This window comes from Thamnophis sirtalis, unplaced genomic scaffold, assembly GCF_051295495.1.
Source record: "Thamnophis sirtalis isolate CommonGarterSnake01/CBP01778 unplaced genomic scaffold, rThaSir2_p1.2 scaffold_4, whole genome shotgun sequence".
In the NCBI taxonomy this organism is placed as follows: Eukaryota; Metazoa; Chordata; class Lepidosauria; order Squamata; family Natricidae; genus Thamnophis; species Thamnophis sirtalis.
In genome coordinates this window covers 22,191,461-22,207,512 of record NW_028261384.1, presented here as the reverse complement: position 1 = coordinate 22,207,512, position 16,052 = coordinate 22,191,461, and the positions used below count along the sequence as shown (strand labels likewise).

The 16,052-nt window shown below is 34.7% G+C and overlaps 1 protein-coding gene across 3 annotated transcripts in view; it reads right to left on the bottom strand.

Moving 5' to 3' along the window:
* The window catches only part of ODAD2 (outer dynein arm docking complex subunit 2), an 80,560-nt gene that overhangs the window by 14,748 nt on the left and 49,760 nt on the right, over positions 1 to 16,052 (bottom strand). For 2 of the 3 annotated variants that reach the window (XM_087712587.1, XM_087712588.1), the window contains 3 exons: positions 11,362 to 11,476; positions 2,237 to 2,425; positions 60 to 281 (listed from right to left, as the gene is read on the bottom strand). In XM_087712587.1, the coding sequence (XP_087568713.1) occupies positions 60 to 281; positions 2,237 to 2,425; positions 11,362 to 11,476 (526 nt within the window). Of the gene's footprint in view, positions 1 to 59; positions 282 to 2,236; positions 2,426 to 11,361; positions 11,477 to 16,052 lie in introns of those variants that run through there. The other variant, XM_087712590.1, reaches the window with a different exon arrangement.

Here is a 16,052-nt window from a genome sequence, read left to right as displayed (position 1 = left end):
TAGTCATTTACCTAAGCGCATTGGACCACAAAGATGAATGAAAGAGCTAGCTATCTTACCTTCACGACTCCATTTTCATGCATGGTAATGCAATTGTTGGGATCCTCTGACAGCTGATACAATGCTTGTGCAGTAGCTCGGTGAACTTCTGGATCACTTGATTTCAGATAACGTACCAAAGGGGCAACAGCTTTGGTATCTCCAAAACCAATCCTGTTACTTCCCCACATGCAGCAGCGAGAAATGGCATCAGCTAAATGCCGTCTTAATTTGTCATTGTTCTAAACCAAAAGGAAAAATAAATTATAATAAAAATATATCCCTTAATGTCTTAATGGAAGAAATTTCACATAATAACAACTATTAAAAATATGAAAGGAGCTTTAAAAAGGTTGGCTTCTTTGTTCTTAATGCTTTATTGGTTATTAACATCATGTTAATATAGTATTGTATGTATATGTATAATATAATATAATATGTATAATATGTATGTATGTATGTATGTATGTTTTCATAAATTTTCACAGGTACAGGTATGCAGGTCTTGGCGTATTTGGGTCTTTTCCCATGTAAGATTGAGAGTATTTTGGCGAGGTTTCGACGAGGTCCCACTTGCCATCTTCAGGCTGGTGCCTTCGGCTTCGTGCTTGTGCGAACAAAGAGTGATCGGAGCTGCCGTCTTTCTATAAATATTGGTGTGTGTGTGTGGAATGCTGGCTTTGTGGCTGTAAGTGGGTTGGTTGGCTGTGTTGTTACATCTTGATTAGTTGATGTAGTTGGTGCATGCAGATTAGTCGGCTGTTTCGTAATATCCTGTGTGGCTGAGGTACTAGCTGTGTGCCCGTTAGTCTTTTGTGTTGTAACAACCTGGGTAATGGGCTGTGTGATGACATCCTGAGCTCTAGTGCAGTGATATCCTGAGTCCTGTGCTGCAACATCCTGGCAGGTTGGCTGCATTGTAACATCCTGAGCCTTTGCGTTGTAACCTCCTGAGTTCTGTGATGTAATGTCCTGAGCAGATGGCTGTGATGTAACATTCCAGGCTTTAGTTTGGCTCCAAGTTTGCAATCTAGCCATATGTTCATGGTGTGTGTCAGTTTGTTTTGTGTGGGAGTTGGAGGGGGGTGTAGCAGTTGGTGATGCCGCTGTGGTATGGCTTCTGGATGGTGGTTGCATTTTGTCTATGGGATGGGTTTGGGTTTGAGTCTGGTGAGGGTGATTGGTGGTGGTGTCCTGTGTTGTTCTGGATCCAGTGTCGGTTTTTATGGCTGGGACTCATTTGTTGACTAGGGCTAGTTTCCAGATGTCTGGTAGGCAGGAGGTATCGTCACGTTTATTCATGTTGTGGGGGTGTTTCTCTATTTCGATGGCTTCCATAATTATTCTCTTGTTGAGGTGTTCAGTTTTAGAGATTAATTGGTTCCTTCAAAATCAATTTCATGTCCTGTTGCTTTAAGGTGTTGGAAGTTTTTTCTTCTTGTCTGACTGCGTTCTTGTGTTCTGCGATGTGTGCATTTATTCTCCTATTAGTTTGTCCAATGTATATGGCTGGGCAGATTTTGCATGGTATTTCATAGACTCCTTGGTTTTCTAGCTGGATCTTGTCTTTGGGGTTTCTTAAGATGCTGGGTATTTTTTGGTCAGTGTCGAAGGCTGTCTTGACATTGTGTTTGTGGAGAATTTTGCTGATTTTATCTGTGGTGCCTTTGATGTAAGGGAGGAGGGCGATGCCGTTGTCCTGTTCTATGTCTCATTCTTGGGGGGAGGGTCTCCTTTTGGATTAGGTTGGTAATTGTATTTCTTTGGAATCCGTTGGATTTTAATACGTTTGTGAGAGTGTGTAATTCAGTTTTCAGGTGGTCTTTGTCGGCTAGGCGTTTGGTTTTGGAGATGAGGGTCTTGGCTATGGAGTTGATCTGTGCAGGGTGGTGATGGGATTGTGTGTTTAAGTAGTGGTTGGTGTGTGTTTTTTTCCAGTAGACGGTGCATCCTAGGGAGCCATTGGGTTTTTTGTAGATTAGGATGTCCAGAAAGGGAAGTTGGTTGTTAGCTTCTATTTCTATAGTAAATTGTATTTTGGGGTGTAGGCTGCTGAGATGTATGAGGAAATTGTCCAATTTTTCCTTCAGAATATGAAGATTTTGAAATAATGTTTAATCTTTAACTGCAGAAGTTAAAATATGACATTATACAGTGTATTTCAGAATATTAGCAACAAGAACGAAGTTTTACTTACTGTATTCGCTAATTTGGATAATAAAGGAACAACACCATGATCTGTTATAACAGCTAAATTCTCTTCATCTTTTGCTATGTTGGTGATTGCAGCACACACACTTGCCAAAACTTCTTTATTTTCAGATTTTAAAAGATTAACAATTAGTTCCAAACCACCAACAAATGAACGAACCATTTCACCAGCATCCTAAGTGAAAACAAGACAAATTATAACATTTTATTTCTGTGAGAAATTTTATAACTTGATCTCAGCAATTAGTGACGACAGAAATATCTTCTTCATAGATGATCAGGTTTTTCTAGCATCATGGCAGACATCATTACTTTCTACCTTCAAAAGTATAGTAGCTCTATGTACTTCACAATTGCACCTCTGGGTTGCATGTGATTTATGAGACCAGAAGATCATTACAGCTACTGCTTTTCAAATGAACATACCATGAAAAACATACTTATCTGCCAAAATTCTAAAGTGTTGTATCTCTTTCATGCTTCAGAATCATAATTTTACATCTCATATTAGTCTGAACTCTTACAAACTAAATGCTGCTTTGAAAAGGTATGCTGTTTATAAACATATCCTTACAGATAAAAGCATATCAAAAAATCAGTAGTATTTTCCATTTGGAGCATCTTAGAAAGCTTAAGATGTCAAAGGTAATTTATCAACTCTGGTTGCTTTTGCCCAAAAATGTGATGGTGTGGCTGTGCAAATAAACCTGAGTTACCAAGAATCCTCTGTGGATTATGATTTCTTCTGGAGAACCTATCCTTGTCCAATTCCATTGCCTACCATTTTAAAGGAAACCATCTTAAAGTCCATTTACAGGAGGATAGGAAAAAAGAGAAAATTCAGCATGTCTTTTCTGCATTTCATAAAACACTGTTATATAAGAAAATGAGCTTATAACATAAAGTAAGTAATGAATATGTGAGCCAGCTATCTTGGAAAGTACACATCTGAGGAATATAATTCTGAAGCAATATTTTGTTAGTCCAGACCAATGCCATACAAAATGAGTTCTATAATGAAGGTTAATACTTTCTACCTATAAAGACTTCACCATTATGGGATATGAATACATATGATTTAACACTGATACAAATATTAGAGTAAATATTTTATGTACAATACTTTAAGTTTCATTAAGATTTAGTACAATTGCCACAGATCAGAACAATGCATATTCATTCTTTTGTCCTTAAAGATATTATTGTTAGGTAATAAGAGCTAAAAAGGAATGTACTAATTCTGTTAATTTAATGCATTCATCGTCTGTGTCTCAGCTTGCAAAAGCTAAAGCCAATTATATTCAGAAAAGGTTCAAGATAAAGTTAATCTGAAATACATATACTTCTCATCATTTTATCATTAGCTCAATTTTATCTTATATTTAATTTTAGTTTATTTACAAATGTTTTAAGTCTCTAGAACAACCTAGAATTTTGATTTAAGTAAACCAATATTCTTTTCAGCTACAAGCCTGAATTAAAAGACTTCTCAATTAACGAGGCAGGAGGGCCGTCACTATACACTCAGTCAAGATCTTTAGTTTACAGCCTTTAATTTATTAGATTTACTTATTGTTTTAAAGTATCTTTTTAATGTTTTAAAATAAAAATATGTTTTTTATTACCTTTACATACTAAGTATCAGTTGAAACATTTATATCTGGCCATGAATATACAAATTAACCTACTAATACTTTATATCAATATACTAATATAAATTCACCTACTAATACTTTATACCAAATAAGCTTTAGAATGTAGAGTATTTTTGGTATCCTAACTAATGTACAATAGTTTTTTTAATTAACACAAAAATATTGCCAAATGAAAAACAGACCCAGACACAAAACAATTTTACCATAGGTATTATATATAACAACTTTCTAAAATTAGACAAGATTATTTCTAACAATAGTAAGAACACAACAAGAGATTTGATGGTTAGTTAACAAGAACTGAAGAAGACTTGATCATGGCAAGATATTACTGTAATTAAAAACTTAAATGTTTTGGAGCTTTACATTTCAGTCACATGGGGACAGCAAACAAGGAGAACAATAAATAATTTGAAAACTATGAGAAGAAATATATAAATGAAGTCAGATAAAGTATATTTACTATATACAGTAATAAGAAAGTACTCTGATCAGAACAATTATCTGCTCTTTTCAATGGCAGTATAGTTCTCTGAGATTCTAAGAGCCCAATGAAAGATGATTATCCTGATACTGAGTTCCTTCATGAATCACTATAGTAGCTATTTATTCACAAACAAAAATATAGTTCTGTTTGCCCCCAAACTTCACTGTAGATTTAGCACATATGCTTTTAATAATTTTAATAGCTGAAATGTGTATTTCTTTCATAATATTTAGTAATTAGATTACAAATTTATAACATACACTACCTGTCAATTACATGTGCCCAGGCTGTCAAACTAGCTCTTCTTACCACAAACTAGATCTTCATTTGTAGCTTTATGAAGTATTGAAAATCCAAAAAGTTAATTGAAATAACTGCTAAAACTGTTTTGTATATGCAGATTGTGATTAAAAAAAATTATTGCCTTAAATAAAGGTTTTTGTTTGTTAAAATTCACCAGACTGCTATCCACATTCAAAAGTGCCTGAATCATTTTGGAACCTATCAGTCTTTGTTTGGGATCAACATGGCAACCTTCTGCTAACAAGGCAGACTTTGTAATCCCTGAATGTTTTTTTTAATGTTTACATTATTCACCACAGGGAATAAGTAGTATCATGACTACAAATTGACTTTCCAATATCAACAGAGCTCAGAACACTTTTCACTGCAATTCTTCATAATTATTTGCTTAGATTGGCTAATATACTTCCACTCTGTCACAGCAATTACTTCTACCGTTATGGTTTGTAGCTATTGAATTAACCGGCTAATTAATCTAAATCTACTTCTGCTAAGAAGATTCTGTTGCCTCAATACTGCTCTTTAAGCACACACACACACACATGATTAATTCTGATATATGCTTTACCACTGCATAAAAACAATCATTAGCGCTATGCAGGAACAACATTTGCCATGATATACAGATATCCTCTTCTATTGCCCATGCAGCATGCCTTTTAATTCCTCAATGCCCCAATGCTGGCAGCCAAGGTACACCTGGATCTGTTTGACTGTGATGAAAGAGGAAAGCTTCCTCATAAACACAAAGTATCATTTATTATAACCCTGGCTCTTTCCCCTAGTTTGACATTAAGGAAGTGATCCTGTAAATTATTTGCCTTAATCTTAGCATCCAGTAATTTCTACAAGTCAACTCTGCAACTTTCCATGTATTTTTATACAATCCTACATTCAAAGGTTTGAGATCTATCAGTTCAATAATATTGTGTGGGATGGTAATAAACTCTTCCAAAGATGGTTCATTTTCAAATAGGAATCAAAGTATGATAATTACATAAAAATTAAAAAGAGGGACAAATGATAACTAGAGATCCACTGACTCCAGTGATTTCCCATAGAGTTATGAGCACACTCTAAATTCTTTAAAATATCAAAGAAAATTAAAAGGGCAATTCTTTTACAAGTTAAATCATTTGATACAGGGCAAAAGGAAGCTATTTTTTTTCTGATACTGAGTAAGTGTGTCTCTCTGGTTTTGTTAGTATCTTCGTAGAATCTTTATTGCTTGCTAAGTCTAAGATAGAGAAGGACAGTATCAGAAATGGCAAAATTCTTATATTAATGCAGAAGCGGCATAGCTTTTATTTTCTATTTAACTCTTCAGGGATATTGGAAAATATAAACTTAATATTCCTTGCTTACTTATCAATTCATAGCTCTAAAAATAAAGAATATAGATGAGGAATACACAGAATACAGAATATACAGAATATACATTTTTAACGAAAGGGATAAAGAACATAAAATGGGTGAGCTTGGATTGTGTTGCCATGACATCCTTTTTGACTCTATTCAGCCCAACTGTTGATGCTGCTAACCTTAAAGCAAGTTTTTAAAATGATGTCTTTTAAAGAAAAAATAAATTTAGTTTTTGGTCCTCAAAAAAATCCATTCCTCCCTTTCCTTTTTGTACTATCTTGGAGCATTTGGCTAAAACTCAGATTTAGGTTTCAATAGTCCTATAATATTTGATATTCAATGGGCAATGCCTATAGAAAGCATATTGCATATTCCTATGTAAGATTTTTAAAAATCCCAAGTAATAACATGAACAAACCCAGTGATAAATTCCTATGTTTCCTAATAAATATTTTGCAAAAGAAGTCTCTACCTTAAAAGATACAAATTTCATACTCTAGCTTCCATTCCCAAAGTCTGGACCCTTCTATAACATGAGGGCAGTGCTGATACATATTGCTATGAGAATTATATGTTCTCTCTTCAGACATTAGTGCGCTTCAGAGGAAACATAATAAGGCTAAATTTGCTGCATTTCCTCTGCAATGATGGACAGGCAGTTACTTACTGCAAGAACTCCCAATTCATCCCATGTTCAGGGATTTCCATTCCCCTCCTGAGCAAAAGAGAGCCAGTTTGGTCTAGTGGTTGAGGCACCAGGTTAGAAAGCAGGAGATCATGAGTTCAATTCCTACTTAGCGAGCTGGGTGACTGTGGACAGTCATTCTCTCAGCCCAACCCAGTTCTCTGGGTTCCTGGGTTTTTCTTGTGAGGAAAATAGGAGGAAGATGTGTTGGATATATTTGTCATCTTGGGCTCAAGGTGAGGTACAAATTTATTTATATATAATATATATATATATTGCCATGGTACCTTTAACTATTTACTGTACTCTTTGCTTTTCCTCTGCTGGGAGGAGGACATCTGCCCTGCCCTCTTCTTCCTCTTCTTTTCTTTAGTCATGTGAAGCAAATGGAATGAACGAGGAGCAAGGTAAAGACGGTAGAGCATCAGCTAGCCATGTTTTCCTACACTGGACAACTGAAGGAAGTGTTGGCCACCTTATGGAAATGGGAGGAATATGTAGAGTACCATTCAACAGTGTGTAAACAGCACTGATGTTTGGGGAAAAAGCCAATAACCATTGGAACATACCTTGTCTTTCGTCTTCAGCTTAACTTACTAAATATTACCCTTGCTGACTCTGGCATGGTATTACTTATATTTTGGCTCTCTTTTTCTAACCTTGTTCAGTTCCCTTCATGTGTATCTGGCTTATATTAATTTCTCATCTTCTTTTGTGTCAACACACCCTAACATTTCCATCCTTCCATCCATTTGATGTTTCACTGTGTCTTTCCATCTCCTATTTCTTGGAGGTGGTGCATGTTTTATCAGAATTCTGGTAACTATTCTTATACTAAACAGCATATCCAATTTCTTCAAGTGTGCATGTCTTTGACTTGCTGCTCATTTCCATTTTTGCTCTTGCCAAATTTGCTATGGCTTATTTGTAGTCAAAATAATTCTTGCCCCCCTCACCCTCAATATGTCTATTCAGTTTATGGATAAACATATAATAGATGAATAAAAACTAAATAAACTAATTTGGAAGCATACTCTGAATTTGGTATTCACAAACTTTTCAATTTACAAGTTAGCAAGTTGGTTAAATATAATTCCTTTTCAGAAATGATAAACACCATTCTTGTTAAAATTTGTTTTATGAATCAAAGTTGAATATTTCATATCCAGTTTTATTTTCTCATGACGTAGTCATGGTAGAAACCTAGTATAAATAATAATAATGTAATCAATGCAAGAGAATGATTATAGATGTGACATTCTGATCAAGCATGTTTAATAACTCTATAGACTTAACTCCTATTTAGTAACTTTAAATAAATAACTAAAGATTTAATTCATATGCAAATCAACTGCCACCCATATAAAATGTGTGCAAATCCAAAATATATTTCAGATGACTCTTAGAACATATGTGACTAATACTATATATCTAATCCATTAAGCAGAATAAAGTTATAATATTATTACATGTATTATGTAATATGTAAGTTTACAGAAAAAAAGCTGAACATCAAAGCATACCCATATAACTCCAATTATTATGCATAGGAAAAAGTATGTACATATGAAAGTACAATATAAACTAGATGATAATAGTTCATACTTTGGACATATATATTAGCTCTTTCATTCCTTCTTTCTTGCAATTGATTCTACATTTATGTATTTCTCCACATAGTACTAATCCATAGAGTGGCTGAGGGCTAGAGAAGACTAAATGATTGACAACAACATTTCTCCAGAAGATAGGATCATCTTCAATCAGTTCTATTTCATCCTTAATTTTACATCTATTTTCTTTATTCATTTAATTAGCTAATTCATACTCTTTACTTCTCTTATATTCAAGACACAATATTCCATGTACTTTGATCATCACCAGATGGACCTAAAAACTCTAACGTCCACCATTCATCTTGACTTTGATTAACTGAAGCTTTCATGTAACATTTATTAAAATAGTAAAAACATAAACTTAATGTCTAGTCTTAGTCACACCTATCCCATATGTAAATTTCTCCATTAAGAAAAGGACAATACTGGTCAGTTTTAGCACATGTAGTTTAGTACATCATTAGTAAACTCAAAGCCTGATTTTATAACAGGTCATGCCAGAATAATCTTATTGCATTCTTCGACAAAGTGACAAAATTAGTGGATCAGAGGAATGCCGTTGATATAATTTACTTGGACTTCAACAAGGCATTTGATAAAGTAGACCATAACCTATTACTAGATAAAGTAGAAAAATGTGGGTTAGACAGCATCACAACCAGATGGATTTGTAACTGGCTGACCAACCGCACTCAAAGTGTAGTCCTCGACAAAATCGCGCCTTTGACGTCATCACAGCGCGACGAAAAAGATCGAAAAATTCAAATAAAAATTAATAAAAATTAAATTAAAGCAAGCCGATTCACATAAAGGTAAGGGTAAGGGTTAGGGTTAGGGTTAGGGTTAGGTTAAGGGTTAGGGTTAGCTTTAGAGCGTTAGCGTTAGCGTTAGGGTTAGGATAAGGGTTAGCGTTAGGTTTTTCGTTATTTTAACGGTTAGGTTTAGGGTTAGGGTTAGGGTTAGGTTAAGAGTTAGGTTTAGGGTTAGGTTTAGGGTTAGGTTTGGGGGGCTTAGGGTAAGGTTTTCGCTTTATTTTTACATTTTTCGATCTTTTTCGTCGCGCTGTGATGACGTCACAGCGCGCTTTTGTCGAGCGCGATTTTGTCCTACGCGCTTTTGTGGTGGAACCCTGTTTTAGGCCCAGTACTCTTCAACATCTTCATCAATGATTTGGATGAGGGGATAAATGGGGAACTCATCAAATTTGCAGATGACACCAAGATGGCAGGAATAGAAGATAGGCTTAAGATACAGAAGGATCTTGACAAACTTGAACATTGGGCACTATCTAACAAAATGAAATTCAATGGTGAAAAAAATAAGGTTCTATATTTAGGCAAGAAAACCAAAATGCAGAGGTACAGTATAGGTGGTACGATGCTCAATAGTAGTAACTGTGAGAGGGATCTTGAAATCCTCGTGGACAACCATTTAAATATGAGCCAGGAGTGTGCAGCAGCTGCCAAAAAAGCCAACACAGTTCTAGGCTGCATAAACAGAGGGATAGAATCAAGATCACGTGAAGTGTTAATACCACTTTATAATGCCTTGGTAAGGCCATGCTTGGAATACTGCATTCAGTTTTGGTCACCACGATTTAAAAAAGATGTGGAGACTCTAGAAAGAGTGCAGAGAAGAGCAAGAAAGATGATTAGGGGACTGAAGGCTAAAACATTTGAGGAATGGTTGCAGGAACTGGGTATGTCTAGTTTAATTAAAAGAAGGACTAGGAGAGACATGATAGCAGTGTTCCAATATCTCAGGGGTTGCCATAAAGAAGAGGGAGTCAAACTGTTCTCCAAAGCACCTGAGGGCAGAACAAGAAACATTGGGTAGAAACTAATCAATGAGAGAAGCAACTTAGAACTGAGGAGAAATTTCCTGACAGTTAGAACAATTAATCAGTGGAACAGCTTCCCTCCAGAAGTTGTGAATGTCCCAATTCTGGAAGTCTTTAAGAAGATGTTGGATAGCCACTTGTCTGAAACAGTATAGGGTTTCCTGCCTAGGCAGGGGGTTGGACTAGAAGACCTCCAAGGTCCCTTCCAACTCTGCTATTGTATTGTATTGTATTGTATTACATTGTATTGTATTATTATTCCAGATATGTTCATGTTATTCCATGTGAGTTAAAATCCCTAACTATGGAAGTCAATATGATATTATCTGCATCTCACCAACTCAGAGACACAGAGTGCACTGACACAGGATGCAAAGTAATTTAGCAATAAGGTAGGGTAAAAAAATCAATCTAATGTGAATCTTTAAAGTTTAATTAACCAGCAAAAGAGATTATTAGCTGTTTCATCTAGAATAGCTAATATTTTAATATAATTCTAGAGAACCTATGATTAAAAAAAACAGCACTTTGTAGAGGTAGGATAAATCAAATTTATTACAAGTATGAACGAAACACAATAAAACAGAACTATAATACTGTGTGGGATTGTGTTCATGCAGTCTAAAGTTGCATTTGCCTTTTTGCAACAGCCATATTGTATTACTAACTCATATTCTGTTTGCAGTCAGTTCTATGACATTTGTTAGAAATCCTGTTACCAAGCCAGATATCTCCTATCCTGTATCTGTGCATTTGTTTCCTAAATTAGAATGTGTATTTTTCTGGCATACTATTATACTATTTCTGTAACTTAATATTATTCTGAATTTTTGTATGTTTTGTGAGATTATTATTTATCTTTCCCTTTTCTTACAAATTTGATAAGGATCCAATAAGTTATGAAATGAAAATATTGGTAATAGGTGCTAATTGAGCACCAAGACTTAACCCTTGTGATACCCTACTAGTTATTTTAATAACTATTTCCAGTATGATAAGGCACAGTTCTTCTTTGCTATGTACCTATTTAATTGTCATACTATTCAGCCAACCCTAAGTAACTTGCTAATCAGAATATTACCAATACATTGTCAAATGTCTTGCTAGGAAATAAACTAACATTTGGTGATTATTTGGATTATAATTTCAATGTATTTATTTACCTTTGCATTTTCAATACAAGGACAAATTGCCCAGGCTGCGCTGGCCTGAACACCTGGGTGAGGATTTTTCAACAATGACCATAATAAGCGAACACCATCCAAGCGATCAATTATCCTATCAAAGAGAAACATGAAAGATATTTAACTGAAAATTAGAAGATATAAAATATGTGTTTGTTTGATTAATTGAATGATAGCTTATTTATCCAAGTTCAATTTATTCAATTCTATCATTAAGACTATGGATATTCTTTATAGCAGTAGACTTATATACCGCTTCATAGGCCTTTCAGGCCTCTCTAAGCGGTTTACAGAGAGTCAGCATATTGCCCCCAACAATCTGGGTCCTCATTTTACCCACCTCGGAAGGATGGAAGGCTGAGTCAACCCTGAGCCGGTGAGATTTGAACCGCTGACCTGCTGATCTAGCAGTAGCCTGCAGTGCTGCATTTAACCACTGCGCCACCTTGGCTTTATGAATAAGTTTATTGTAGTAATTTTTAAATAGAAATAAACTATTTTTTAAAATAATTGGATGGTTGCATATCCATCATTTAGAAATATAATTGTACATATTCAAAATATATACTTTGTATTTGATGGGTAAAATATACAATTTCATAATATTTTGCCTTAAAAATAATTCCTCAAGAAAATAAAAATAAAATACTATATAGAAGGACTCTAGTAAACTTTGCAAACAAGCCATGTGACTTTTTAACAAGCTTTATGCAAAGTCAAACCAAAATTTAAACATACTGGTTTCTTTCATATAGCAATAAATACTTTCCAAAACAAATATTTATGCCAAAAAGCTATGGACTTTATATTGAGTCTATGTTTAATTTATTTAACTTGCTCTATGACATATTTTAAATATCTATGTGCTCACCTAACATTCAGAATGAAAATGGGTCACACTACCACAGTGCACTCTTTGTTGGGTATGAATAACGTACAACTTGTTTCTCATGCTTTCCCTAAGACAAGACTAACACTGAATACTCTGTTATAATTGCTTAAACATACTGTAATCAAAGTATCTTCATGTCTAGCTGAAAAATGAATTATCATCAGAGCCATCTTTAAACCATCTGTCTTCTGTTTATATATCAATCAGTCTAGGGGATCATAACTTCATATTAAAATCCACAGAGTACTTTAAAATGGAGAGGAAGACCAAACAAAACTTAATATCCTTTACAAACTTAGTTTTGTTCAGGAAGATATGCAAAATTCAAAGCAGATGAGGTGAAGATAAAGAGACTCCAGCATACTTTGATTTATAACCTCATGTTTAATTCTAAAGTTTGTCCATGTCTCTAATTGTGACTTGTAATTTGTAAATAAAATAGATATTTTACCTATGTAGAAATCAAACAAGAACATCTAATTTATGTTCATTATGTAAAATGAGTTTGCAAGGAATGGAAAACGCAAAATCAATCTAATACATAATCAACAATTATAACCCAGCTAGAATGCTTTAGAAAACACAATTTTGTCTAATGTAACTGCAGCTTTTACTTCAATCAATGCAACCTAGTTATATAAGTTTGCTTCCAACATCCAGGTAATTTGGAAAAGACTAATATTAGCTTGTTGGAGAGAGCTACTGTCAATTTCAAACATTACATAATGCAGACAAATTTATATTGCCAGCATAGATAATGCAAAAAAAAAAGAAGAGGTTTTGCCTGGAAAGTAGGAAATAAAATTTTAGACTAACAAAAATTTAAAAAGTTGATAGAAATAGAATGAAAAACTATTTAAGAAACATGTGATCGAGGATAAATGAGAACCGTAAAATCTATATAATTAATTCTAAATTCTAGTCCAATATTTCAGATATTTTGATATTTTACAAACATGTATGTATTGTAACATTTTACAATCAACACACAAATACACACACACACACATTCAATCGTATTTAGTTTCAATGTCTGTTTAATTATCTCTTAAACCATCCTACTTCTAAAACCCAGCTCTTAGTTTTAGCAGTTTAGAATGAGGCAGCCAAGCCTGACAGTAATCTGATCAAGATCTCTCAACAAGGCCCTACATGACAGTGACTTCCAGATTTATATGCCTTCTAATCAACGAATTGCATTATATCAACTGTACCATACTATTTAACAAGATAAACATTTACTGTTTTATTTGATACAACCCATCCAGTTATAGATTTGAAACATTCTGTTGCTATTGCTACAGCATTACATTACTCTGTCTTTCTAATCTCCATTGTTTTCTATTCCCATTTTCCACTTTCATTACCTGTACAAGTTCATTTGCAATCAGCTTTGAACTATAAGTCCAGCAATTCTGAATAGGATTTGCATCTCACACGGCATCCGCTGGGCCTCACTGTATAAATGGAGCATAGTATCCTCTCCTCAGTGTGACTGTGCAGTCCCACACCAAACTGTAGATCACATTGTGACCTAGTGCAGTGTTTTTCAACCACTGTGCCGCGGCACACTAGTGTGCTGTGACATAGTGTAAGGTGTGCCGTGGGAAAAACACCTTATATATAGTCAATATAGGCACAGAGTTAAATTTTTTTAACATTTTCTAATGGTGGTGTGCCTCGTGATTTTTTTCATGAAAAAAGTGTGCCTTTGCACAAAAAAGGTTGAAAAACACTGACCTAGTGTATGGTAAGGGCACATACCAGACCAGTAATTGATTGTTTTTTTTCATATAAACAATGCTGCTCTTCAATGATTAGATGGTCTAGACCAGGGTTCCCAACATGGGGCCCAGACCCCACAGGGGGACAATTTTATTTTTAATGGGGGCAATTTGAACCTTGTTTAAACCAAGTTAATGGCCTTTTAGGCTTCCTCCACATGAGTAGAATTCACTTTTTGAGTAAAGTAAGAATTATATGTGTGTGGGGGGGGGGCATCAGGATTATAGAGATGCTTAGGTGGGGAATGGACAAAAAAAGGTTGGGAACCACTAGCCTAGATATTGTTTTTTGAACATAGACCTTTTTAGCATTTATATTTTGCTGTGTTTTACCATTCTCAGGTGAAATGTTAATATATATTGGTAGTTCTTGGTGATATGCCATATGCTAAATAAAAAAGTAATGCAGTCAGGCCAGGTAAGATAACAAGAATTGCTTCTGATGAATCTAGTGTTCTGCTTCCTACTCATCCCTTATTATTTTAATCATAACACTCTACTTAAGGTAATGTTTGCTCTCTATCTAAGGTGACCAGACATCCTGATTTTGGCAGGACAGTCATGATTTATAACAATTTGTCCCGTGTCCGGGGCATTTTTAAAAAGTCCCGATTTTCTGGCTTCATGTTGAAAGCCCAGTGGATTTGCTTAAGAAATCCTAACCGGGGCAAGACAAAAGACACTCTGTCTAAACCTTCTCTCTGTCTCAGTACTTTCATTGAAGATAAAACGTTAAAGCAAGAAAAAAACCCCACCCATTTTATTTACTTTTATAAGAAAAGATGACCCAGTACCATAGAGCTCCAGGAAATACTTGGCTAGAGAAGTTGCGAGTGTTCCTTCCTGGATTTTCCGGAGGGGAGGGGCACGAAGGTTGGAGGTCGGCTCGTGTGGAAAAAATGGTGGCAAAGTTTCTTTGAAAAATATTTCCCTGACTAATTTCACCATTTTTATTTGCTCAGTTCTTTGTATTAACATCTACATCATTCTGGGTTAACTTGGAGTGCTCACTTGTGCCTGCTGGTAAGTGAGCTGGGTTTTTTTCTTTTATTTTTTTAATGTATTTTAAAATAATATTTTATTTATTGTGCATAGGATTTTTTAAAATAGTTTTATTCTGTGTGGATTCTTTTTTTAAATTGTCTTAGACTATTTTAAAAAAAGATTCCATCCAAAATAAATTGAAGTAAAACCATTTTTAAAAATTCTATGCACAATACTTTGAAATATATTGTGCATAGAATTTTTTTAAATAGTTTTATTTCAATTTATTCTGTGTGGAATAGTTTGAAATGTTTTACTTCAATTTATTTTGTGTGGATTCTTTTTTAAAATTGTCTTAGACTATTTAAAAAAGATTCTATCCAAAATACAAAATACCAGCTGCAGTTATTTACTTAAGAACTGTGGCAAGAAAGGTGGTATAGTGACCAAAGTTACGATGGCATTGAAAAAAGTGACTGATGACCATTTTTCACACTTAGCGACCTTTTTCACACTTAGTGACCGTTGCAGCAGCCTCATGGTCACGTGATCAAAATTTTGATGTTTGGCAACAGTTACAATTTATATTTGTAAATTGTAGTTATGTTGAAATAAAAAAAATTACTATTTTTGCATTGTATGAAAATTTTTGTTGCTCCGTATAAAATTTTTAATCAAGCCCACCCACCCACCCTGGTCAAAGGTGTCCCTCTTTACCAATCTGAAAATCTGGTTACCTTATCTCTATCCATTTATCTAGAGGTGAGTATCTTTGAGGTCTAATTCTTAAGAGTTTTAATTCACAAAGGCAATGGTAAGAGCCAAAGGGCTGAAAGGCACAGAACCCACAAGCTTTCAACAAGAAAGACTCCTTACAAGAAACGGTTTGTGCTGGCCTTGCTATTGAGACCAGCAATACAATCCAGATGGTTTAGAATGGAAGCTCAAGCCCTGAATTGTCCAACTGGCCTGTTAGAGATAAACCAATGCTGCAAATAATGTCTTCACCT